General features: G+C 26.5%; 1 protein-coding gene across 3 annotated transcripts; it reads left to right on the top strand.

Annotated features, from left to right (window-relative positions):
- Positions 1-7,230: 7,230 nt before the first annotated feature.
- LOC107164562 (poly(rC)-binding protein 3-like) lies at positions 7,231-19,922 on the top strand. Of its 3 annotated transcripts, none has more exons than XM_089222697.1 (13): positions 7,231-7,514; positions 9,198-9,293; positions 9,558-9,614; positions 9,677-9,793; positions 9,855-10,112; positions 10,704-10,784; positions 10,864-10,948; positions 12,242-12,419; positions 12,695-12,829; positions 12,958-16,395; positions 16,573-16,605; positions 17,169-17,327; positions 19,261-19,922. In XM_089222697.1, the coding sequence occupies exons 2-10, from the start codon at positions 9,204-9,206 to the stop codon at positions 13,298-13,300; spliced, it is 1,344 nt and encodes a 447-aa protein (XP_089078823.1). In that variant the 5' UTR covers positions 7,231-7,514; positions 9,198-9,203; the 3' UTR covers positions 13,301-16,395; positions 16,573-16,605; positions 17,169-17,327; positions 19,261-19,922. The 3 variants fall into 3 exon arrangements, with proteins under 3 accessions (XP_089078823.1, XP_089078822.1, XP_015367909.1); XM_089222696.1 differs by lacking the exon at positions 7,231-7,514 and adding an exon at positions 8,873-9,068 and having other exon boundaries at positions 19,743-19,922; XM_015512423.2 differs by lacking the exon at positions 7,231-7,514 and adding an exon at positions 8,873-9,068.
- Positions 19,923-26,281: the final 6,359 nt, after the last annotated feature.

Genomic DNA, 26,281 nt, shown 5'->3' with positions numbered 1-26,281 from the left:
CTGATAACCACTGACGCAAAACTACTGTTGTTTGATGTGACGACGTATTTTACTACCCACGTAACATTGTTAAAATTACAACACTGAAGTTAATAAGTATGCTAATACGTATATTTATAATAATCAAAATGTTATGTAAATTGCCTGTATCCACTACAACACCTGAGCGGATGTTTTCATCCCTAAAAAGAATAAAAACATACTTAAGAAATACCATGACTCAAGTAAGACTATAAATCATTAACTTTTTATTCATTGTCATAAAATGATTGTCATTACATTTTCATAATATTCATTATTTGTTATTAAACAGGATCGATTGAATGGATTAACTATGTTGTCTGTCCACAAAACATACATATTGACCCAGAGGAGATAATAAACGAGTTAGCCAAAAAACTTCGGAAATTGGATTTTATTTTATAAATTATAGAATTTATGAAAATAAATTTTTGTATTAATTTAACTGTGTATAGAATTATGTTTAAAAAAAATAACCTGTTAGGGGGTGTGGGGGGCAAATCCTCCCACTTTACGTTTATCCAATTAATTAAATATCCCCCCCCCCCAGAACCAAATCATAACTACGCCACTGGCGTCATCGTGTGTGTTTGGTACACAAATTGGTAAAAGTATTCGTCGAAAAATTGCAGTGATTCCACAAGAAAACAAATGTTGAGAAAAGGTAAACATTAATTTTGTTCAAAGTTTCAGATTAGAAAACTTTGTGTTTATATCTAAGGCGTGCCATTTGAGATATTGCAAAATAAGCGTCGGCGTCCCTATTTTACTCGTGTCTTATTGCATTGCCACAATTTAAGTAATTTATATAGATAATAATATTATAAATAGTAAACATTTTGACAAACAATAACTTTCATACAAAAATTACGAGAAGAAAGAGATCACAAACTGCAAAGCAAAAGACTAAAACTTTTAGTTTTTGGTATATTTATTTTGTAATGTGTAAGGTTCAAGGTTTAATAAAGTTTTTTCAAAGTTCAATAAAGCATCAAGGTGGCTCTCTGAATATTACTAAAAAAAATTCCTGTGATCCGATTGTAGAAAACTTTGGCCCACCTAAATAATTATTACCTTAGTTTATAATTGAAATTACACCCCTGGACATGGGCGAAGTCTTGTGGCGGAAAGAGGGGAGGGGATTTTCTCCTTAGATATTTTACTAAGAGGGCAATATTTTATCTTTGCTGTACAGATTTTTGATTTTATCACATTCCACCCTCCTAGAATCTTACTCCGTGTAATACCAATGTATCTGTACCAAATACTATATTGTTGTTGTTCGACCAAACTCCAGAACTTGAAACAGTTAAAACAGCTAAGAGTGACATCAACCCGGAAAAACACATTTTAGTACCATAGTGTGTGCAGTATAATATTTTTGGCGTGACGAAGGGGATTATCGAGAGGAGGCTCGCTGAGGCCTTTGTGTGTTTTATAGAGAGTAATGAATGATTAGTGAAATAATATAATATAAATATAAATATTTATTTAATATTGGGTGGTTGAAATATTAGACTAGTCCTGAGAATTTCAAGTTAATTTTTGTTACGACACTGGATATAATAATATACAAATATATTATTTTTGACATTGTTATTCTCGATTTTGCTAATGTGTTTAATTACTTTGGTTTAACTGAACCTTTTTTATTTGAGTTTAAATTAAAAACCACAAAATGAGAAAAAGAACTATTCAAATGGTCAATATGACTAGTTCCTCAACACATTATTGTAAACCAGGGAATATTACAAATAATACAATTATAATAATAACAAATTAAATTAATATTAGTGTTATATTTAATAGACAGTAATCAACGCTACAAGAAAAACAGATTATTCTCAGATGATTCAGGTAAAGTACAACATACTTAAAGCATACTTACCCTATTAACCCTTTTATACTAACTATAAAATAAAATTATTATTACAATATTAAAAAAAATATTGTCTGTGGACGACACTGATAATAATAAAGACTACTGACTAGGTATAATCCAAATTTACAACCATATGTATCAAATGAATCAGATTTATCAGGGCATGAAAATGAAATTCATACATTAATGCAAGACTCATTTATTAGTAATATGGTCAATGAATCCTCTAATGGTGATTTAAATTTTATTTTTACAATTATTTATTTATTTCAAATATAATTTTTATGCTGTAAAGCCAAATTTAATTATGATGAGTGACATAACTTAAAAATGTTTTAGAGTAATAATAATATAATGATCACACAATTTTGAGTACCTACCAGCTATTATGAAAAATAAAACTATTAACATATTTTCATTTACTTATGTATTTTTAATTATTAATAATAGGTCTTCTACAAGATAATTTAGATATCCCTTCTGTAGGAACTTTAACACTTTTAAATAACTTGAGTATAAAAATAGTTTTATTAGGATACTTATCAAGCAAAATACTAATAAAGAGAGTAGTTAATTTGAAATAATTATTCAATTATATAAAGTTATGAAAATCAATTAAAAAAGTTATGAGACATAATATTTCAATAAAAATATTTTCTTAATAAGTAATAATAGTAGCTTTACTATTATCATACTTATTTTTAGTATTTGGCTATTATAAAAAGTGTTAAAATAAATGTTGAACATTTTTTAATAATATTTAAAATACTTAATTTAATATTTAATAGTATTTAAGTACTTCATTGGTCTTAGTTATAGTCTTTATCAGTATATGTTTCATTAATTTTTTTAACATTAAAATTAGGTCCAGACCAGCCAATAGCATTATGTGATGATACCAGAGTTTCTCCTGAAGAAACTATACATGCTAACATAGGTAAATAAAAATAAATAATTAGAAAAATGTTTTGTAGAACATAATTTAAGTCATCTTAATTTATTATATTAAGTAGTATTTAATATCTTATCAAAATTAATTTATTAGATTATGAAGTAAGTACAAATATAGAAGTCGATGATGGCTCATGGCAAGAGGCAACATTCCGTAATACTACAGGTATTTAAATAATTATAAAATTAAATAAACTACAAACTATAATATTTTAATGAATTTTTATACTTTTTAGATACTGAAGATGACATAGTAACACAAGCTAATGAACACATTATTATGTGTTACACATTCTGATAAACCTTTTGGGAGAAAAATTAGAAATTTACGTACAACAAAGGCAACCTTAAGCTTCAAAAAAACCGAATTTCATACCAATGTTTTCTACACAATTTATCAAATTATGACGCACATTTTATCGTAACCGAGTTGGGTTACGATTCCAAAACTATTTCGGTTATCCCAAATAGTGAAGAAAAATTTATTTCATTTACAAAACACGTAACCAACAACTTTTCAATAAGATACTTAGACTCATGTCGTTTCATGGCTTCAAGTTTATCAACACTTGCATCAAATTTAATAACACCAGGGTTCGAAAAGTTCTGCAAACCGATATAATATATAGGTAATTTTTAATAAACTTACACATACAATTATTACTTTATAAAGTTATTTATTTATTTATTTTTTTATATAGGTTACGCAGTACTAGACATAAGTAAAACGCTGATGTACGACTATCACTATAACGTAATGCAGAAACATTATGGCGACAAAATCGAGCTCATGTACACAGATACAGGTAAATTATTATTATTATTATTATTATTATTATTATTACTATTACTAATATAATTGTATTAATATATTTTTTTTCTTTAGATTCTTTATTATATTATATCCAGACTGACGACTTTTACAATGACCTGGCGAATAATTCTAACTTAATCGACCGAATGGACACGGCAAATCTACCCCGAGACCACCCGTGTTACATTGCTGAGAGAAAGAAGATACCTGGACTATTTTCTGATGAAACCGATGGACGTATTATGAGAGAGTTTATAGCATCTCCGAGCAAAATCCTATGCTTTCATTTTAGAAGACAAGGAGAAAATTAAGGCAAAAGGCGTCCGAGGGCACGTAGTTAAAAATCATATGACTTTCAAAGATCATATGAATTGTCTTTTCGTCGATGATGATAATGACAAGTCTAACCTGTGTAGGGAAAATATCTCTATCAGATCATTCAACCATCAGATTCAAACGATCAAATCCAACAAATTATGCTTCAACCGACAAGATGATAACGGATAGCACGATCCGATAGAATATACATACCTACGCCCACGGACATTTTAAAAATAACTGTTAATATTATAATCGAAAGGAGATTTGTCTTTTTTTGTTTTAAAAAGTTGTAAATATTTTTATATAGAAATAAACTTGTTATTATATTTATATTATGTATATAATATGTATTGTGTTTTAATCTTAATATATTGTTTACACTACATTTTCTAGAATTATTATTAATACATAAAGTATTATAATTTTATTAAAATAAATCATCATTCAACATTCATACATCGGTACTTTAGTAGAAAAAATACGTAAAAAATTAATAATTTCAATAGAGATATAGGCAATTTTCATCACTTATTCTTATTAAAAATAGAGGCTCTTAAGTTCATCTGCAGGTGTTAAGTATTTCGTATGATGAACAACCAGGCATAAATATATATATATTTATATTTACACACACAATTAATTATTATCATCATCGCATAATAACAATAATATGTGAAAATTTAAGTATATATAAAAATAAATAAATAAATTCATAAATATCAGCATTTCTTAGTAATTTTTCTATAAAATCATATAAAAATGCTATAATATACGTTATAAAATCATGCAATTTCAATGAATACATATAAAATATTAAAGTTATTATGTAAGTGGAAATGTCTTAAAGAGCATGCAATAAATACATAAGTCTCATAGTTTCATTAAAACTAGTATATTTCATTAGTTTTATTTTCTTCATCAAATATTTATTGTAAACTTATTCAAAGTACATTTTCATCATTTTTTTTCTGATTTTATAGTTTACCCACCGTAAACCATAATTAGATAATTCTTACAACGATCTACAGGTTATCTTGGTTGACACAGGTATTTGGACACAGTAAATATACCCAAAGACCATTCAAATACCATTTTCGATAAATATATATATATAAGAACATAGAAAAATAAAAATATCCTCCTGATATATAATTTATATAATATGTATATAGAATAATTGTATTAAAACATTCACGTAGTAAATCATCATTCATGCATACTTTAATACAAAAATCTGTACAAATTTAATCATTTCAATAAAAACATAGACAGTTTTCGTCACACCTTATTAAAAATAGTAATTCTCAGCTACATTAATTGCTAAATACCTCATATGATGTCTAACCACACATGACTACATCATATGCATAACAAATTAATACACAAATTTGTATAATAATATCATTCATACTAAATTCATATACAATTATCGTAATTTCAATAAAAACACAAGTAGGTATACATTATAAATATCATGGTTATCTAACAATTATACAATATAAAAAAATATTACAAGAAATATTTCAATCTAACTTAAATTATAAAGGTGAAAATACTACAAGTTTATACACTTATCTATTATTTTACAAAAATATTTACAAAGTATTTACATAAACAAATTATTCAAGTAATATTTAACTAAAAACACTCGCACACGTACACGACTATATTTCTCCATCCACCACTACACTAGGTTAGTTCCCTATAGGAAAGAAAAAAATCAAAATAATGCACGTTCCTTCACCACGGCTAATGATGAAGACATGATACATCATGTAACATGAATTATTATAATTTTTTTTTTTTAGGGATTTACTAAATGGTCTAAATGCTTAACCATAATTACATTTAAGGGTTCTATCAATGGACAGCCTCCTTCCTCATGAGTTATGACTATAATTATCATGTCAATAATCTCCGTCATATTTATCCTATTTACTTATTGTACATTTCACTATAGATTGTACATTTTCTATTTTAATAAAAAAAAATCATAAATTTAGTGAATAAACTATATAAATATTGTATTCAACAAATTTATGAATAACAAGCTATAATGTATACATAATGTATTGTGTCAATGATGAATATCAATAAAAAAAATATAATAAGTCGTAGATGTCACTTTGCTGTACAGCAGGAAGTGGATTACTGTAATGGATGGAATTAAATTTGAATCCAATGATATTATATCATCGTATACGAAAAACGATTCTGAGTGGAGACGGTTTATCTGTCTAGGATATATTATAGATTATTAAAAATTTTCAAATCTTCGATTTAAAAAGAACATTCTTAATGAATTTCTAGCTTAAAATAATTTGCGAATTTTCGTGATTTTTATACGTATGTTGTCAAAATTTGAACTTTAAATGCGGATGAAAAATAATTGTGCCTATGTATTTTTAATATTTTTCAACAGCTATTGTAAAAATGTGTTAGGAGCCTTGCATTAAATTTTCAAGCTTTTTACCCAACAAATACCTTCTTATCAATATTTATTTATAGAAAAAAAAAACTAAAAAAGTTGAAAAATTAAAATGTCAGTAAACAGCTCAAAACAAATCAAAATATTTTGAAAATCTTATCAAATATATAAAATGCCTATTTATAAACATTCACTGAAAATTTCAATTATCTGCGGTCATTTGTTTTAGTTATACCAAAATAAGAAAATTGCTAAATGTGATCCGGTTAAGATCCAATGTTGTAAAACTTTTAATTTTAAACGCACATAAAAATTTAATTTGAATTTCTGGTCGAAATTTTTTTGGTGATATAGATTGACAAGCTTGTAAGGGGAATTTTGCATTAAATTTTCAAATCTTAGATTTAAAAAGAAAATTTTTTATGAATTTCTAGCTTAAAATAATTTGCGATTTTTGTCAAAATTCAAATCTTGAATGCTTCACTCAGAATCTAATACATCTAAAAAAATTTATACTTCAAATACTTTAAACAAGAATTCAAATTTTGGTGGGATTTCAGGCTTCACTGTTCATTTGACCTACTCATAATGGCGGATGATAAACTTCATATATAATATCATCAGCCATTTTTTTCTGTGATATCACTATACGGCAATCTTTAGTCCATAAAAAAGAGATTGTACTATCAGCTATATAGTGTTCAAAACTCAACGTTATCACAAAAATTACATCGCCAATCGCCAATCGCCATTCGCCGTAAAATTCAGACTTCAGAATAGAATAGATGGCTTCTTAATGGAAGTTAATAATGCAAATCACAAATCATTAATTCTATTATACCACTAGATTAGTATATGCCCCATCTACTGTATGGCCGTTTCGGAATCATCGTCCCCAACCATCGACGTAGATACGATAATTGAATAGAATATTACTACATTTGTCGTATAGACGACTTTCTATCAAATCGGGGCCGCGTCTATTTAAAAACCTACCAAAAATTGCACATCGTACTTACAAACTTACCTTTATAATATACATCACCACCGGCCGCCATAAGAAAAAACCTAAAACTACTTCACGAGTTATATATCAGGTAAATGGATTTTAATTTCAATAATTCTCAAATCGTTTCATATTATTTTATTATGTCCATTGCCTTACTATGTTTGGCGATTAATTAATTAACCAGTCGCTAGGATTGGAAATAAGTCTACCAGTGTTATATAGTAGTAAGTTATTATTCGACTCTGATACTAAAGGCATCGTGTATGATGTATCAGTCATTATCCACGACTAAATTAAATTTGTTTTCGAGTCGTTGGTCGTCCGTAATGCTACAACACTTGCGGTTGCAATTTATGAGAATTCAAAAATCCCGCCCTGAAAGATAACTAAATTCATTCATAAATATACTCTCTATATAACAGAGGTCAGCTACCATATTGACGTCAAGGGCCAAAAGAAATCGAAATTTTTCACGGGCCACAATTTAAATATTATACTTTATTTTATTTTAAACGTATATAAATAATCATATCAAATTTAGTTAATTTAAGTTCATAACATTTAGTTTTATTTACTTAACAAGGCATCTACAAACGTTTTTAATCCTGTGTCCAATCCATACTATCTTAGACCTCATTTCTCGATTTCAATTATGAATATTAATTATACATTTTACTCGAGGACCACAACAAAATACTATGAGAGCCACATGTGACCACCGATTTTCTATAAGTACTCCTGCAGTGATCGTGACGAGTTCAGAACGTTAAGCCCATACTGAAGTACAATATTATTCATTTATCAACAAAAAAACAAAAAATAAGATTTCTATTTTAATTGTTCTGGCGATGCTGTGTCCAATATGGTTTATTGATGATAACCATTAGATATTGATGAACCAGGGTGAACTGTGTAGCAACAATAATTTATACATTTGCTACATACTTCAACTTATCACTTTTTAACAAACAAATCGTCTTAATACATTATAACTTATACTGTCTTAATCTAATGTAAGACGCACTTAGAACTTCGGATTTAAAGTTAAGATTTTAGAAGTTAGAATTGATTATTATACGAATTAAATTGTTAAGTACCAAAATGTACACAAAATTCCTATGCAATATGCAAAATTTTTTTTTATAAATTTTATAATAAATATAAATTAGTGTTATTTTATAATTATAATAATAATATAATATATTGTATTATTAATAATATGTACTATGTAGCCAATAAGGCAAGGCAATAACCAATAACCATGTACAACAGCAAATTTGTACACCTATAAGTTGTTTTATAGGTAGTTTTTTTATACTAATGTTTGTGGGAGGAGTTGTGAGGAGTATTATTTTTTTTGATAAACGGTAACACTGCATTATTCCTTGCGTCTATCCCACAGTATTCTATGGGTCCGTCAATAAATAATGCGTACATCATAACATTATAATATATCACATAATATTATTATCATAAAATTCAATATTAATATCAAATTATGAATATACTTTTGAAATATACTTAATTAATTATTAATTAGTTAAACACTGTTTAATGAAATCTAACTTCAATTTGCAGCGATCGTAGGTTCGCCTTGTCTCGTGTGTTCAATTTGCATACTGCATTACTGTATAGATAGTAGGTATGTCATACAGTCAGTGTTTTAACCTGTCTTAGTGTCTTGACCTGGCGGTTCAATATCTTATTTTTCTGTTATTAATTAGGTAAATATAAAATATAACATAATAAACTTTTGACTCTGTCTATTAAGGTGAAAATGGAAAACGTACAGCAAAGTTCCAATGGATCTAGTTTCAATGATTACAACGATGTCAATTTGACTATACGGATTCTATTTCATGGCCGAGTATGTTGTATATTACTTTATTTTTTTGTTATTTAAGAGCATGCTACACATGCATTTGTTGTCCATATCTGTTTACATTCCATGTTTTCAATAGTTTTAATATTTATTAAACTGAAAAACAATATAATTATCAAAATATTTCATATCTCCTTTAAAATAGAGTAAGATAATTGTGAACTAAATTTATCCATTTAATTTTATATTATATGTACGTACCTATAGTAGATTCATGTTAATGATAAAATACGTTTTTTTTGACCCTAGGAAGTCGGAAATGTGATTGGTAAAGGAGGTGAAACTGTAAAAAATATAAGAGATCAGGTAAATAATTCAACAATTTTTCAACCTATTGATATTATTTAAATATTTAAATATTTTTTTAGTCTGGTGCTAGAGTTTTAATCTCTGATGGTTCAACTCCAGAACGTATTGTGACCATTACTGGAACTACAAATGCAATTTGTAAAGCTACTGAACTTATTGGATTAAAAGTTGAAGAAGTAAGAATTTTTATGGAAATGTAAATCTGAATAATACATTTTAATTCTTTTTTTTTTTTAGTTTTTTGAAAGACAAAATGGTGATTGGAATGGCCCAAAAGCTCCTTTGACATTTAAGCTAATTGTTCCAGCATCTCAATGTGGTTTTATAATTGGTAAAGGTGGATGTAAAATAAAAGAAATTAGAGAATCAAGTGGAGCTGCCATACAAGTAGCATCAGACATGTTACCCAATTCAACTGAACGTCTAGTCTCAATTACTGGTACCACAGGCACAATATCTCAATGTGTTTATCAAGTGTGCAACGTCCTATTAGATGTAAGAAAAAATAAAATATTTATTTCAAGCATTAGGCAAACTAACTAGTTGATGTATGGCATATGGTAGTTACATGAGATATAAAATGTTCTATAGATATTAATTATATTTAAGGTATTTAAATTAATTGGACAGAAGAGATATTTTTGAATTTTGAGTCAGGGTTATTTCTAGTTATTGTGAACTATATTTGAGTCATGAATTACCTATATGACATATTAAAATCAAATTCTGATGGTTATTAGACAGCCTTATTTTTTTTTACAAAATGATTAAAATATGAAGTCATAATTTTGTGGAGTCACAATTACTCAAAAAGTTCCTTTTCTCAAACTTGCAATTATTTGTTTGCCCCTTGAAGTGTTTATAAGTTGTAATTGAAGTATATAACTTGAAAAATACATAAGTTGAGTTTATTTTGATTCTCCTTGAGGTTTAAGAAACTAATTTATAGTATATCATAATATTTATATCCATTATTCACAATGTTTGTCGCATTAGTTTGCCCTTGATTTTCAGTACATTTTAGTTACTGATGTTATTGTGTTTTAAAATAACATTAAATACCTAATATATTTTATAATTTTTCAGTCTCCACCACGCAGTGCAACAATTCCTTATGATCCTCGTAGTAAAACTTCAGGATTTGCTAGTAGTGCAGTTGGTAATGACGTAAGTTTTGTATTACTTAATAAGATTTATTAATATTTACTAATGTACATTTTGTTATACTATTTTAACATTATTTTAGTTTGGACGACAACGTACTAATCCTTTGGCTAGTCTTGCAGCTCTTGGGTTAGGAACTGCATCAACTGGAGGTATCAATCCAGCTGGTATGTATTAATATGTTTTTAAATTTATTTTTATTTTTGGATATAAGTGAGAAAACGTGGTTTCATATTAATTACTGATTAGTATTTCAAATCATTTTTGTAGTTTGGGGTGTTCAATGTAGCATAATACCATAGAGTATAGTTTGTAAAAACAATGTGTCATAAAATATATCCTATACTCCCAGGGATTAATGGTACATAGAAAAATTAATTACAAAGACAAAAACAGTAAAGTAATCCTACCAATTAATAATTATAATTATTGTACGGAATCATTATAATAACTACCTTTAATCTAATATGTATGATATTATAATACAGTATATTATTATAATGGTGGGGGAGGGGGTGTAGTGGCCGGGCTTATTAAGACATCGGTTGTGACGCGCACCGTCACCGGTTCAAATCACGGTCATGGGCGTCATTGCTTTCTTGGCAGTTCATGTTGTCTGAAAGAGAGGCTGCCACCCCCCACCTGGGCATGGCAGAAACCTACAGGTGCCATACAAAATTCTGCCAAAACATCCACAAGTACCAAAACCAACAGTTCCACAGGCTAATGGCCCTTGTTGTCAAAGCCTCAACTCCCAATAAAAAAAAAAAAATATTATAATATAATTAATGAGATCATATTATTTAATTTTACCTATTAAAAAATAAAATAATGTTAATGGCTGGTAGCGTGCTTAAACTATATTATAAAGTTCTTAGAAATAATCTACTGTTCCTACTTTGATATTTTTTCATATGAAATAATTTGTTATTAAACTTATATTCAAAACATCCATTACAATTAAGAGGTAAACTAGAAACCTACAGCAAACTATTTCAGGTTTTTTTAAATTCATGTTATTTAAAAACTATAAACACCAACAATATTTATTAGTTTATTACTCTTCTTTTTTACATTGGAAACAATAAGTTTATGGATGTGAAACATTATCTTAATTAATTTGTAGTGAACACAACTTTCATATTTCAAATAACTTATACTTTTTTTTTTTTTACAATTTGAAATACACAATCTTTACAACATAGCACAATAAGTATATATGATATTATAATAGTAGCATGAATATTTTGAATTAAGAAATGACCCATTGGTGACACTTGGCTGGGACGACTTATACTTGAAAATTATTTTTGTGCGGTTGAACTAATACATTATACTGTTATGGGGACTTGAGTTTGTGATTTTAATTATAAATAATTAAGTTGACAACATGTGTTAAACCAGTCTATCTTTGTATAATTTTGTATTAAATTAAAATATATAAAACATTATATTTTCAGCCTTGGCTGCATTGGCTGGAAGTCAATTGAGAACTGGTAATCGTCAAAACCGAAATGGTGGTGGGGAACATAAAAATCAAAATTCTAATTCAAACACTGAGACAATATCAATGACTGTACCAAACGATTTAATCGGATGTGTCATTGGCAGAAGAGGAAGCAAAATTGCAGAAATACGGTAAGTTGTGTCATAGTATCCTATCTTCAAATAAAAATGTATGTTTTTTATAATTCTTTGTTTACTTTTAAATCAAAATATAATTTATCTGCATTTAAATAACAATCAATTTAAAAATAAATCTTTATATAAACAATTAGAAGAATAGTTTTTATGAATAGATCTTGAGTCTAGATTTATGTATTAATCATATTAATGGTAATATTTAAAATTAATTTTTCTACTTAAAAAAAATAATAAGTAGTAAATATTTTATATGTATGTATTTTATATAGACAAATAAGTGGTGCTTTAGTACATATAGCTAAAGGTGAAGGAACTCATGAAAATGGTGAAAATGAAGATCGGCATATAACAATTACAGGAAACAAAGATTCTATATCAGTTGCCAAGTACTTAATTGAAATGAGGTACAATTTTATTATTATATTTAAGACAATAATTATGGGATCATAGTTGAGAATCCTAGTGTTATCATTAAATCCCTCGTATTGTATTATATGTCCTTTTTTATCACTAATCCCAATTTCTTCTCTAGTGTGGAACTGCAGAAAGCCAATCTTGAGGGGGCAAACTCATCCTCTAGTCCTGATGATGGATCCAGCTCAACCTTGCCCACTCCTCCAACAGTGGCCGCATCTCCTTTGTCGTCCGCCATCCCATTGGCTCAACTATTTGCCAAGCCGGGTGCCATTAATGCCTTATCCAGCTTATCTGCTCTTGGCGGCCTAACCGACCTCTTGGGAGCCTTATCTGGCGCCAATCAATCCCCTCCGATACAGACCACAGGTGTCCATCGTCCGAAAAATTATTTCCAGAGAAATCGCAGTCCTTCGGGCGAAAAAACCAAAGCGGACAGGACCAAGTTTGCTCCTTACTAAATGCTAATTGATCCCAAATCCACCAATTATTGCTATTCGTACTAATGTTTTGTCCTACCCATCTTCATCTCTTTATTTTTATGTAGTTTTTTTAATTATTTTATAATTTATTTAATAATCATTTAGAAAACTTCTGATTTTCAAAAGTTTGAGGATAATTTTAAAAACATTTTATTTGTTTTTAAAATATTTTTAGCAAGGTTGATTTTCTTTATGGAGTTTAATTTAAAACATTATAGACAAAAATCACTTTCATGGGTGGAATTATTGCATTTTAAGGTTTTAATATATCATTTTTATTTAATATATTTTATTGTGTCCAATTTATAATGTTTCACTTTTTAGTTTAAATTGTTTCCAATCACTGCTTATAGCTTATACCTTTAGTTCTTACATTATATTTTTGTAGATCATATTGATAATATATCTTGTATTTATTATTATTTATTTCTTAATTTTTAACAAATTAGTATGAAATCTAATAAATAAAATCTGTTCTGCTTACATTTATTGATATTATATATTTATAATTATAGAATGTACTTAAGGGTTTTCAAAAAATAATAAGATAATTACTCGCTTCTTTACTACTTTGTGTAGTTATCAAATAACATGTTGATGCTTCAACTTATCATTTTTATTATTTATTATTTATAATTAAAAAGGTATCAGTGTTAATATTCATTGAAGTATTAACTTCATTATTTGTAAAATATGCATGCCTTAATTCTTATAACTTGTAAGTTAAATAGAATACACACACATATATATATATATATATAAACATAATCTTTTTTTATTTCAAAAGTATCCTTACAAACATCTTGGAATTAAAAATTTGGCTCTTAATTTTCTTTATTAAAAACATTAAGTTATTTTAATGCTAAATGGAACAGTTTAAATATGTTCTAGGGAATACTCTTTCAATATGCTAGTTAATATCTTATATTGTATGATCTATGTATTTCTTACAATAATCAGTTCTTAGTTGCTTATCCCCTAATGTATATGTATGCTATATTATACTTTAAAATAGTTTATGTGATAAATGAAATATTATTAAGTATAAGTATAATAGGCCCTCTAATTTATTTTATTTAACAATAATATATTGTATTATTTTTTATTACCTGAAACATTTAAAAAATAATTTGTGTTTTTAAGTAATAATGTGTATTTTAAATAATTAATTTTATCAGGACATCTCACTGCTGCCATTAATTTTTATTCTGAAATAAAATTGAACTCTACAGAAAATTGTTAATAAATTGTATAGCACACTTCTTAAAAATTAAATCCTATATTATTGTGAACTGTAATTGAAAACTTAAAAATACTTAAGGAAAATGTTCTGTACAATCTATAGAGTTTTTTATGAATTCAAATATTTTTTTTGAATCAAAATCAGATGTCAACAAACTTTAATTTTGTCAAAACTAAAGGTCTTTAGCTAAAATTGACATCAGTAGTGAGGCCCCTTAATTTTATTTCATTTTTTGTCATATGCTCCCTTCCTTATGCACAATATCATACTAGTTTCATATTGTTGAAAACTCTTCATTATTTCTGCATACACATACTAGATACTAAATCTAAAAATGTGGTACGTAATATATTGAATAGGTATTGTGTCTGTAAAAAATCACATGGAGATGAGTTTCATTTTCGACAATAATACTTACTCTTTTGGTGTATGTGTAAACATAGTTATTGGCACTTCTATGTATGTTTTGTCCCTGTTCTTTTAAAAAATGTCATCAAAATATTTAAGAATATGAGCAAATAAAATTATAATTATATATCTTGTAAAAATTGTTGTAGTTTTGCCAAAACTAAATAAATTAATATTGTTGTCAATTATATAGCAATGTTAGTTCTTATACATTATGATACTGTATTATTTTACGTTTTGCACGTGTGTAACATGTACCCACACTCTAAACATATTATAATTACAATTGCACCATAATAATTATTGAAAATAAATAAATTATATTGTTATAATAAAAAATCAGTAATGCACAGTAAATATTAGCGTTTTAAACTTATCATTATGCTTACATCCCAACTTGAATAATTTTCACAAGATAATTCTGGTTAAATGTTTGTCAGAAATATCTTTTAAGTTTTTAAAATATCAAAAATGATAATTATATTTTCCATTCTTACTTAGATATTGTGTTTGACTTTAAATGGCCTTTAATAATATTTTATTTACTTTATATTTTAATTTAAAATTATATTACATTTGTAATTAAACTTATAAATTGATTTTACATTTATAAAAATTAAAAAATTAAAATTATAAAACATTCTTAGTACTAGGTTTTAAAAATAAAATAAATTATGTATAAAAGATATACAAATTGTGTAAAATAAATTAAATGTTCTTCAATTATTTTGTGATAAAAATATTATATATGTATTTAATATAGTATTATACAATTTGAATCTGAAGATGGCTTTTAATCGAAACTGGTTGTTACCAATAAACATAATTACTACTTTCAAGAACTTTGTGTTTTATTTATTTGTAGTATTATTTGTTTTACTGTATTACAAGTATAAAAACAATAAAATTAAATTGAAAATCTTTACTTTTCTAATTTATCTGCTTTGTGTTAGAACTTAAACTAATCTCCTTATATTCGTAAATGTAAAAATATAATAAAATAATGAATTTATTTTATTTCATTTTTAATTGTAAAATTATTGTAATACATTTACATTCATAATAAAATAAAATTTAAATAATAATCATAATAATAATAATAATAATACTTTGTATGTTTTTTTTTTTTTAGTTGATCATAAAGTGTATTGTTTACTTTTAGACTTTTTTTGGAATTAACTAAATCAATTTTTTCCTTAATCCCACTTTGTGGTCTGTTTCTATACATTATAATATGACACTTTGGTAATACTGTCTACCTGCGAAGTGTAAACTATTTATAATCTTCCACTAAATTTTTGCTTTCTAATGTATAAATAACTACTTTTACGAATATTATCATAATCCTTATTGATGGTTATTAAATATGATCAAGTAAGCTACTTTATTCCTGAAAAATCCATCAAGATAACACACTCAATGGGTAACTTATATTTAAATTGTATGCTTAAATTATTGTTTCTAATTTTATTATGTGAATGTCATTATTCTCCTTTTTATTTTACTGAAAATGCAATCCACTATTTAAAATCATTATTTAGCTATTTTAGATTTATATTTATATTTACTAATCTCATTTTTTATATCTATTTATTTTTAGAAATATTGGTCGAGCTGTTGATGTGTTCTAAGTGTGAGTATTTATAACAAATATTTCAAAAAAGATGTCATTGCAATACTTTTTTTTCTCTCTGACCCATGCACAAGGTATCAAATTAGCGTCCAACAAAACCAACATTATGTCATATTTAGCCATATAAAGTGATTTGACTTAAACTCAAAGTTTAAGAACATTATCTGTGTTTTTACTTTGGATTTTTTACAATATTTAAATTTATAGTGAGATTTAGATATTTTTTATCTATAACATTTTACATACTCATCACCATAAGAACACTTTCAATAAAAAAAAAATTTAAGGATACTTAAGATATGCATATTTTTTTTTTTTTTTTGTAAGGAGAAGTTTTTGATACAATAAACATGAACATTATTTGAGGGTACCTACTAATTATTATATTCAAGCACAGATTATTTTTGTTTAACTTAAAGTTTGAAAATTGGTCAAACACTTTAACAACCTGCGTTCCACCAGCTTTATCTCTGATGGATCCCTCAGAGATTGCCAAAATTATTGCAATCTTAACAATTATACCAAAAATAGTAAAATAATAATTTCATTTCAAATATTTATAGACGATTTTATGGATTCCCAATGATCCACGAACCACAATTTGGGAAACTACTCTATACTGAAGCTAGCAACTCAATGTTGGTTATACAGGATACAAACTATTGTCTATGGATTAAAGAGAGAAAACAGATTAGAGAGTGCTGAAATCAAAATACATTCAGGTAATGTAAATATTATTTATAATTAATATAGCCATTTTATTTATTTTTTTATTAATTACCCCGCGGCAACTTAGGCCATTGGGAAGGGGGTGGTACTGTAGGTTTATGGAACGATAGGTGTGTTATAGGTGTGGATGAGTCTTTGACAGAATTTTTATCGGGGCACCCGTAGGTTTCTGCCATGCCCCGGAGTATGGCGGCACTTGTTATCCGGACACCGTGACTTGCCCGGAGAAAAATGTCGCCCGATGGTCAAGGATTGAACCCGGTCCGACTGAGCCACAGCCGACACGTTAGACCGCTCGGCCACCTCGTCATCCCATTTTATTTATATTTATATTGTAAAAGTATAAATAATAAGAAAAAGTTGATTGGTTACTTTCATTATTCTTGATAATAAATTTTTGTTCATTGTAATCAGAAAAAAATGAGAAGTTTATTACTTGGGTAATTAAAATTTTTCAATATTTGTTGATTTCATTTTTTTCTCCACTTTTTTAAGAAAAAAACTAATTCATACCAATAATATATATAATTTAGCATAATATCATATCTATACAATATAAATAAAATATTATATATTATGTCATATTATTTTAAAGTGTTAAATTCACTTTTTCTGAATTAAAATTTTTTTTTTTAATGACTTATATAAATGAAACTTAATATAAAATTATATTCTCACTCAAACCATTAATTTTAAAATTTTCATCAAGAATACTACCAGATAACACTTTACTTAAAGACTTATGAAAATTAGTTGACTTGTCCAACCTTTTCCTCGTGTATAATGTATTATGTATAACCATATAGTGTATCAAATATGGATCTTATAATTGGCTTAGTTTTTGTAATAAATTTACATTATAACAGAAAAAATTAAGTATTATGATTAAAAATAATGTTCCAAGTGAATTTAAGCATTTAAAAAGATGAATAATTTTCATTTTTAATGTACTGCAAGTCTGTGAATGTTGAAGTGATAAAGTATCAAAATATAAAATACATTTTACATTATAATTTAGCTAATCAGTTGGTTACATAGTCTTACTTCTTAATATTTTTTGATAAGTTTTATCATTTAAGCAATAATGTTACTCAAAATTTGGGAAAAGCACATGTCAGATGAAATAATGCTTTTGGAGTAGATACCTGTATAATGTGTACAAGATTTAATAATACAATTTGTGATAGGCATACCTACATTTTACTTTTATTCATACTCATTGAATTCATGGATAGTCCTGTATCTGTTAAAAGAAAATGTTGATAAATTTCAAATTGACAAAATGCATCAAAAATATTTTAATAAACTAAAGCAAACAGATAACTAAATTGTTATGTTTATCAAAAAAAAAATTCAAATTATACTCATTATGAAGATAATATAATATATTATATTTGGTACAACAAATTATCATTAGGTTTGGTAAATTATCATATTAGCTTTAAATTGTTTAATCTCATATATGAAACTGGTAATTTGAATTGTGAATACAAACATAATTTTTTGTGTAATATGTTTTACTGTATTTATTATTACTAATTATCATATAATTTTAATGGAAAAAAAAACTCTTAAATTAACTATTATTAATTATAATTTTATTAGATATTACACATTTATTACATTTATTATATTACTACTCTCCCATTTTTACATATTGTATTGATGAGTAATAGATTCTAGATAGGTTGATAAAATCTATCGACAATATACAAACAATAATTATTTTTTTGTTTTTTCCATCAATGTTATATAACTAAGTATTAATTATAATTCATAATTATTCATATAATAATAAATTAATTAAAACAATTATCTATTTGTATTTGTTGTTCAAATTATATGTATATAATGTAAAATATTTTATAAACATGATAATATTTATCTTACATTATCCAGTTTAATAAGTTTTTATTTATTTTTTAGGTATTGACATTTGTTATATTTTGGTTGATTTATTCACAAAAAGATATCTTCCTTTGAGATGACCAATTGCTAGTGGAGAAATGTGGCTAAATGTGGCCATACCTTGTACCTATTAGTTATATTTAATAATCAATTGTATTTACTCCCTTAGTGGCTTAGTTAATTGAAAGAAGTTGCCAAATTCCTATGATTTTCATCTATAAATATTACATCATATAATTAACAAAGAAGAAATTATTGAATTAATAAGTTTAATCATTAATAGTGACATATTAATTATAATTCAACAATTAAAAATTTTAGCTGTCTATAATTACAAAAGAATATTGTGATTTATATTGATTATTAGGATTTTTATGAAGTTTTCTTAATTCACTTAAAATATTTCCGATATTATTATTATTAAATTATTCATGCAACATTTTAAGCTTGGAACAAAAATGCAGTACAGTATGTATCTTAAAATATCTATCTTTTTAAAGCACTAGCTTATGGTGAAGATAAAAAGTTACAGCAGCAGAGAATGATAAGAAAATTACATCAAATAAATTATTTAATTGTTTTTTAATTTGATTGATAATTGTACTTAATATGTCATATTCTGTGAACTTTTTATGTTACAAAATAAATATTTTTATTGAATATAGTTATTGTTATTAATATATTTTCTCTATTTTTCTTTACTTTTCATACTTTTAACATATCAAATATTGTGTTCATTTTCATACTTTATGATTTATGAGTTTATTATTTTTATTAACTATGTAAGCCATTTATTGAGTTATAATATAATGATAACGCAATAATAATACATTGTAAAAATTACCTACCTACCTATTAACATTAGAAATGTTATTTTAACATTTTGTCATTAATAATATTTTATTTGTTTTAATATAACATTATTAGATTTTTTTTCAAATTACAAGACAATTATTAATAATTAAGATTTAATGATAAAACAAATAAATATTGAATATTTAAATTTGAATTCATTTTCTCGTAACATTTTTAAATTCAAAAATAATAATGTATAGTGCACACTATATGTATACTAATATTTTATGTTTTATAATTTTGAATGTTTTTAAATTCATATCTATAGGTCACAACTAGGGCGCAGTTTTAAATGCAATTAGTTATATTTTTTAAGTCTCAAACTCAAAACATGGTGTTGTGTAGTGTGAATAAGCACACAAATCAATGGAACATATTTTTTTAACTTTAAGTACATCATATCGAATATTCCATAAAAGGAAAAATTAAAAAGTGTTAATTATTATTTTATGTATTTTTTTAGCCATGTGGCAATGTATCAGACAAAAGTGTGAAAGACTGCACAACGGTCTGTCAATAGAAACCTAATGTTAAAAACAAACTAAGGTAATTTTTAGAAAATTTTATAATTTGATATAAGTAAATTATGCAATATGTAGTATTTTTTAAAGGCATTTTCTTACTTAAATTATATTTAAATCTGAGCTCTAATCATAATTCACAACTCAAAAGTAAAATTATATTATTTATTAAATGTGTAAATTGTAGTTAGTTGGTTTGTATCAATGTATCATTTAAATATTTAATATACTTTATTTAAGTTCATAAATTTGTGTTATATGTACACAAACATTTTTATAAAAAAAACAAGTAAAACTGTGATTTTTACTTGACATAAATAGTAATAAGTGTGGTTGTAATTCAAAAACTAATCATTTGTGATGCACAATAAAATCTTAAAAATATTTAGACAAATTTTGAGCTAGGCATTTTCCATCATCTGATATTTTTAAATTCACATTTAAAGTTCAACTTTTTCTAACTTAAGTTATTCAAAATGTATTAATTTTTTAATATCAGCAGGTTACCTTGTATAATTGTATAATGCTTATGTCCAAAAATACTAATTTTTATGGGTTTAAAAATAAATTATAATATGGAAAGTCGTAAAAGTATTCAATATAAAATTGCGACTAAAGTATAATTAACATTATAATATTATAAATGGCAGACGGCGCTTTGTGTATGCAATTTAAGGCCACTGATTTATTGTTTATCACTATAATGCGATAAAAATATTATGGGATTAAATTGTTTGAAGTTTTTTAAAGGTGGAAAATACCATGGCTAAATATATTATCCACGGAAAATATTGATAAACAGTTTTCAAAAACTATTTTTTGTATAATATAAATAAAAATACTATGAACGCTTTTCTGATAAAAAACTATAAATTTTTTTTTTTTATTAATTAACCCGCGGCAACATAGGCCATTAGGCGTGTGAAGAAGGGTACCGTAGTGTGTAGGTTTTTGGGTTGGGTAAGTTTGTTGGTACACGTGTGTGTGGTTTTTGGCAGAATTTAAAATAGAACAATTTGTTAAATAGAACTTTTGTAAATAGGCACCTAATATTTATGTTATATTAAATGTAACATTTATTAAAGAAGTGGATTTTTTACGAACATATTGACTATGTCTCCGCAATATAAACTGTAAAAACAATAGTTTCACCTTTAATTGGGATTATTAAAACATTGTTATACAAATAATCAACAAACATTTTATAAGTATATAAGTATACAAATTTTAATAAAAACCAAAATTTAGAATACAATATCATTAAACCGTATAAAAATATTGTGCCTACCTATGCATAAAAATTTATTGAATTGTGTAAGTACCTATTTTTAAATCTAAAATTAATGATTTAAACTTACTTTATTAGTGTGAAGTAAGTCCTACTTCCTATAGATACCAATTAACATGACAACAGTTAGTTAACCGTTACAACATAAACTTATTTGTATTTAAGATTAAAATACATAACCTGTTTTATTATATAAGGACATCGTATTTAAAACTAATGTCCAACTATGCGTTTAGTATTCAATAAATCTATACAAAATCAAAAATCACGTACCAATAAATTATAATGTTCATTATATATAATATCTATTAAATTTCTATTTAAATGAATAAAATACTAATATAAACCTACGCATGTTTGATTATTTGTTAATTTTATTCCTTGAGTTGTACTATACTCTGTCCAGCTAGAGAATACGTCGTGGCCACACGAAAATCGGTTCTTCTGTGCATCCCTCCACGACACCCTGCCACCAAGAACGATTCTACCGTGACAGGGTGATGCGTAGACGGCGTGGTCTCTCGCTGGACAGAGTATTGATACAAAAAATGTTTGAACTGACGAAAAAGTGCTCAGAACTTTTACCTACATAATATATGTTTATCTATGTATTGCTTACGGAAATCGAGTCAGGATGGTACTATGGAGAGTTAATTTTTAATTTGTTGGTAATTTCTCAAGCTGCGTAATTTTTCATGATTTTTCGTGATTTTTCACTTCTTGTTTTGTTTTAATTTTAAAATCAGAATTGTATTCCTTTTCTTCTAACTTGTATGTTTACTTCCATAATTCATTACATTCCTTTACCGGTATAAAAAAAATCTAAATGTGTGAAAATATGATCCTCTAGTACACATAAAAATTCCAAAAACCAGAACTCGATTCAAGTCCGTTAATAGAGTAAATGATGTGCAGGGTGAGCATACTTACGGTAAATCATCCTGTATTATATTATAAACCATAATTTATTACGTATAATAGAGACAATAGACAGAATTTAAATATTAGGCATACACCTGACCAGTGACTAGTCATTCATTAATTACGAGGATCGAAATCGCTTGCGGGAAACTACCGTTAAGCCTATAAATAATAATTACCTACCTATTCGACCTGTAGTGTTATGCATAATAATATTCAAATTTCAACCAGTCACCATGTTCCAATTTTACAGTTCATCTTTATGACTTACATAATAATGATATTATTATTATTAGTATACACACTCCCATGTATATATATATGTATATGTACCTACTGTATATAGGACGCACACGGAGATCTCTATTAAATCACAAACGACGGCCTTGATTGTGGTTTATAATACACAAATATGTAATAGGTAATCGATACAAGGTAGGATGGGTAAGTAGAAGGTATACTAAAGGTGGGTGTATCTTATTAGTCTGTGACTTCAACTCGATCACCAAAAACAGACCGTTAACCAGTAACCACACGTACCTACGCATGATGTGTATATTATTTTGAAAGAAAATGTTATTTTTCCCTTTTGAATTTAGTTATATGTATTATACATCTTGTTGTACACGTGTATATTACCACCTATATGGCTATAAATATATAAATTATACATAATATATTATGCACCCACTTGCCATGTTAATACATATCAATAATAACACAACAGCGATGTAATTACCAGCTGGGAGGGCTATTTTTTCAAACCGCCTTAACGAAAAAAAAAACGGAAGATGAATAATAATAAAAATATACATTTCTCACCGACGACGACGATGACGACAGCTAGGACGCACACTGTAGCTATGGTTGCGGCGGCGGCGGCGGCTGCGTCCTAAAACCAGTTGACCAAAGTGCATCTCCGCATAGACATATTTAATGGATAGGTACCTAATTCAAAAAATGATGATTTCATTTTGGGGTATCTACCTACCTCACTCTCCTGCAGTCCTGCCAGAATGTAAATTTACCATTAACCAAACCAGTCTGGGACATTATTAGTTTTTTTTTACTTCCATTTTCTCTACTCTTGGGGTTCTTTTTTTATCCTATTATTAAAACAACAGTAATTTATATAATGTATTAAATGTCTATATATATAAATGTGTGTGTGTATGTATGTCTATACGTGCATTGTGTATACATCACGCACTGCGCATCTACAGCAGCGGCTACAGGTCGCACCGTCAACATATAATTCGTAGGGTTAGGCTTTAAAATGTAGTTTATATTATTATTATTATTATTATTATTACATTATATTAAATTATAGATGCCTACAAGCGATATGATATTATGCATGTTCTGGCAATAATAATATATACACGTAATATCTAATTTACCTATAGTGTATAATATACCGGTCGAATTTTCATATAACGTTATAACTATATCGTTGTTTTTATAATAAATGTTACTGTAAATTATTATTACAAATCAATTTTATATTGTTGTTGTTATTGTTCATGTATGCGTATCGTAGGTAGTAATAATAATAATATCATAATATCCTATCATCCAAATGAAAATAACAAGATCAAACCTCGCATCTGAACGGATGAAACGATTTCTCGGTTTGTCATTATGTTATATAGGTAGGTACCAGACAGGATATTGGTATTAATTGGTCATTGCCTCATTGGCTAAATATTATTTTCATTAAACACCACAGATCGCCTGAAAATATCAAACATAACATAACTGCGGTTGACATGTTTACTTTTTAGTTAATATTTATATGTGTTGATAATTTTATATGAACCACAACTTAAAGTATTTGCATGGGATGTGTAACACGGTTAGGGTATAGGTATCTTCAAAACCCGAGGGATTCGAATATTTCATGAACGTGTCATAGTGGCACTGTATATTATTATAAAATATATATAGGTATCTAATCAATCAAATAATAATTTTTTTATTTTAGATGTTGAATATTACTATAACAGAATGAATGCATTTATTGGTAGGGCCAAGGATATTTATAATGCATTACCTACCCAATGGGTACATATCAAATAATTTATAATTACTTTATAATATAGATGCGGAGTATTTAATAAAAAGTATGAAAATGTTGATGGAAAAATTAAAACCAAAGTCCCTGCTTTATACTCCACATACCTATTCTATTGTGACAGTATCTATACCTATACAATGCTACACTCGGCTACCAATGACCAGTGTGTATAATATAACAATATCATACTTGACACTTAGTTATATTTTGTATCTAAACATTCTAAACATTAATGTATACAACATTTTATTATTTTTGTATATTATATATGCTAGGTAATTATTGATTATCCGGAGGAGAAGTATTGGCACCATGGTTCCTCCTCCGGTTCTCGATACTAACGGAAAAAAAATTTTAAAAAAAGGTAATTATTGATTGATTATTATACTTATATTGTTATATTGCACGGTTGTTATAATGTTACGTCTTATATTGATTTTTATTTTTATTCTTTTTATAACATTAATAAAAGTTATTCTATAATATAGGCAGTGAATGTTTAAAATATTTAAATAATTCAATTAAAATGTATTTTGCTATTCTTCAAAATCGCTAAACTATTAAAATTCCAATCCACTATGCATAACGTAGGTGCTTATTTTCATTTATTTTAACATGAAACCGTACCTATTTATGGTGATGGGTGTTTCGTGTATTTCAACTTTCATTATGATAATGTTTTTAGTAGACTGCGTACAGTAATTTTTAATTTATTGTACAATAATTTTTATTTTTCTAATATTTATTCATAAGTCATAAAAACCGATATACGATTATCCTATAATAATATCTGTTACAGGTTAACATGTATAACTATGTGTATTCATAAAATGTAATATAATATATACTTGTATATAAGCAACGCGTAGTTCCTGTCGGACACAATACTACGATGATAAAACAAATGCAAACGATACGCTTGGTTATTAAAAACGTTCTGTCTAAACCAGGGTATAGATTATGATCTATACGTGGTCCAAACGGTGTATACTCATAATTCATAATATTTTATTTATAGTTTAATTGCTGGTCGGACTTCATTGTTTACGTTTTTTAGTGTGTGGATATGCAGTTAGTATGGTAGGAAATGTAATATTTACATAGTACCTATATATAACACACATAAATTATTTTCACGCATGCGATCACGTCACCAATATTAAAAAATAGTAAAATAAATTTCATTTAAACATTTTTAGAACTTATATAGGTTAATTCACAAATGTTTGAAGATCTTTATTTTTAATTTGAAAAATATTTAAATTAAAAAAAAAAAATACTTATACTTATAGTAGAAACGATGATAGGTGCAAGAACAATAATTTATAAGTAATACTAATGAATATAATATTTCAAATGTTACATCATAAATCGCCT

Source organism: Diuraphis noxia, unplaced genomic scaffold (genome assembly GCF_037042655.1).
Source record: "Diuraphis noxia isolate RWA-SAM2 unplaced genomic scaffold, SU_Dnox_SAM2 contig0003, whole genome shotgun sequence".
NCBI classification, from domain to species: domain Eukaryota; kingdom Metazoa; phylum Arthropoda; class Insecta; order Hemiptera; family Aphididae; genus Diuraphis; species Diuraphis noxia.
The sequence above is the reverse complement of the archived record's forward strand: the minus strand, read 5'-3'. Positions and strand labels throughout refer to the sequence as shown.

Coding starts and splice junctions, on each gene's coding strand:
- LOC107164562 (XM_089222697.1), top strand. CDS start 9,204: ATGGAAAACGTACAGCAAAGTTCCAATGGATCTAGTTTCAATGATTAC. Junction 9,794..9,854: donor TTGGATTAAAAGTTGAAGAA/GTAAGAATTTTT, acceptor TTTTTTTTTTAG/TTTTTTGAAAGACAAAATGG. Junction 10,113..10,703: donor TGTGCAACGTCCTATTAGAT/GTAAGAAAAAAT, acceptor ATAATTTTTCAG/TCTCCACCACGCAGTGCAAC.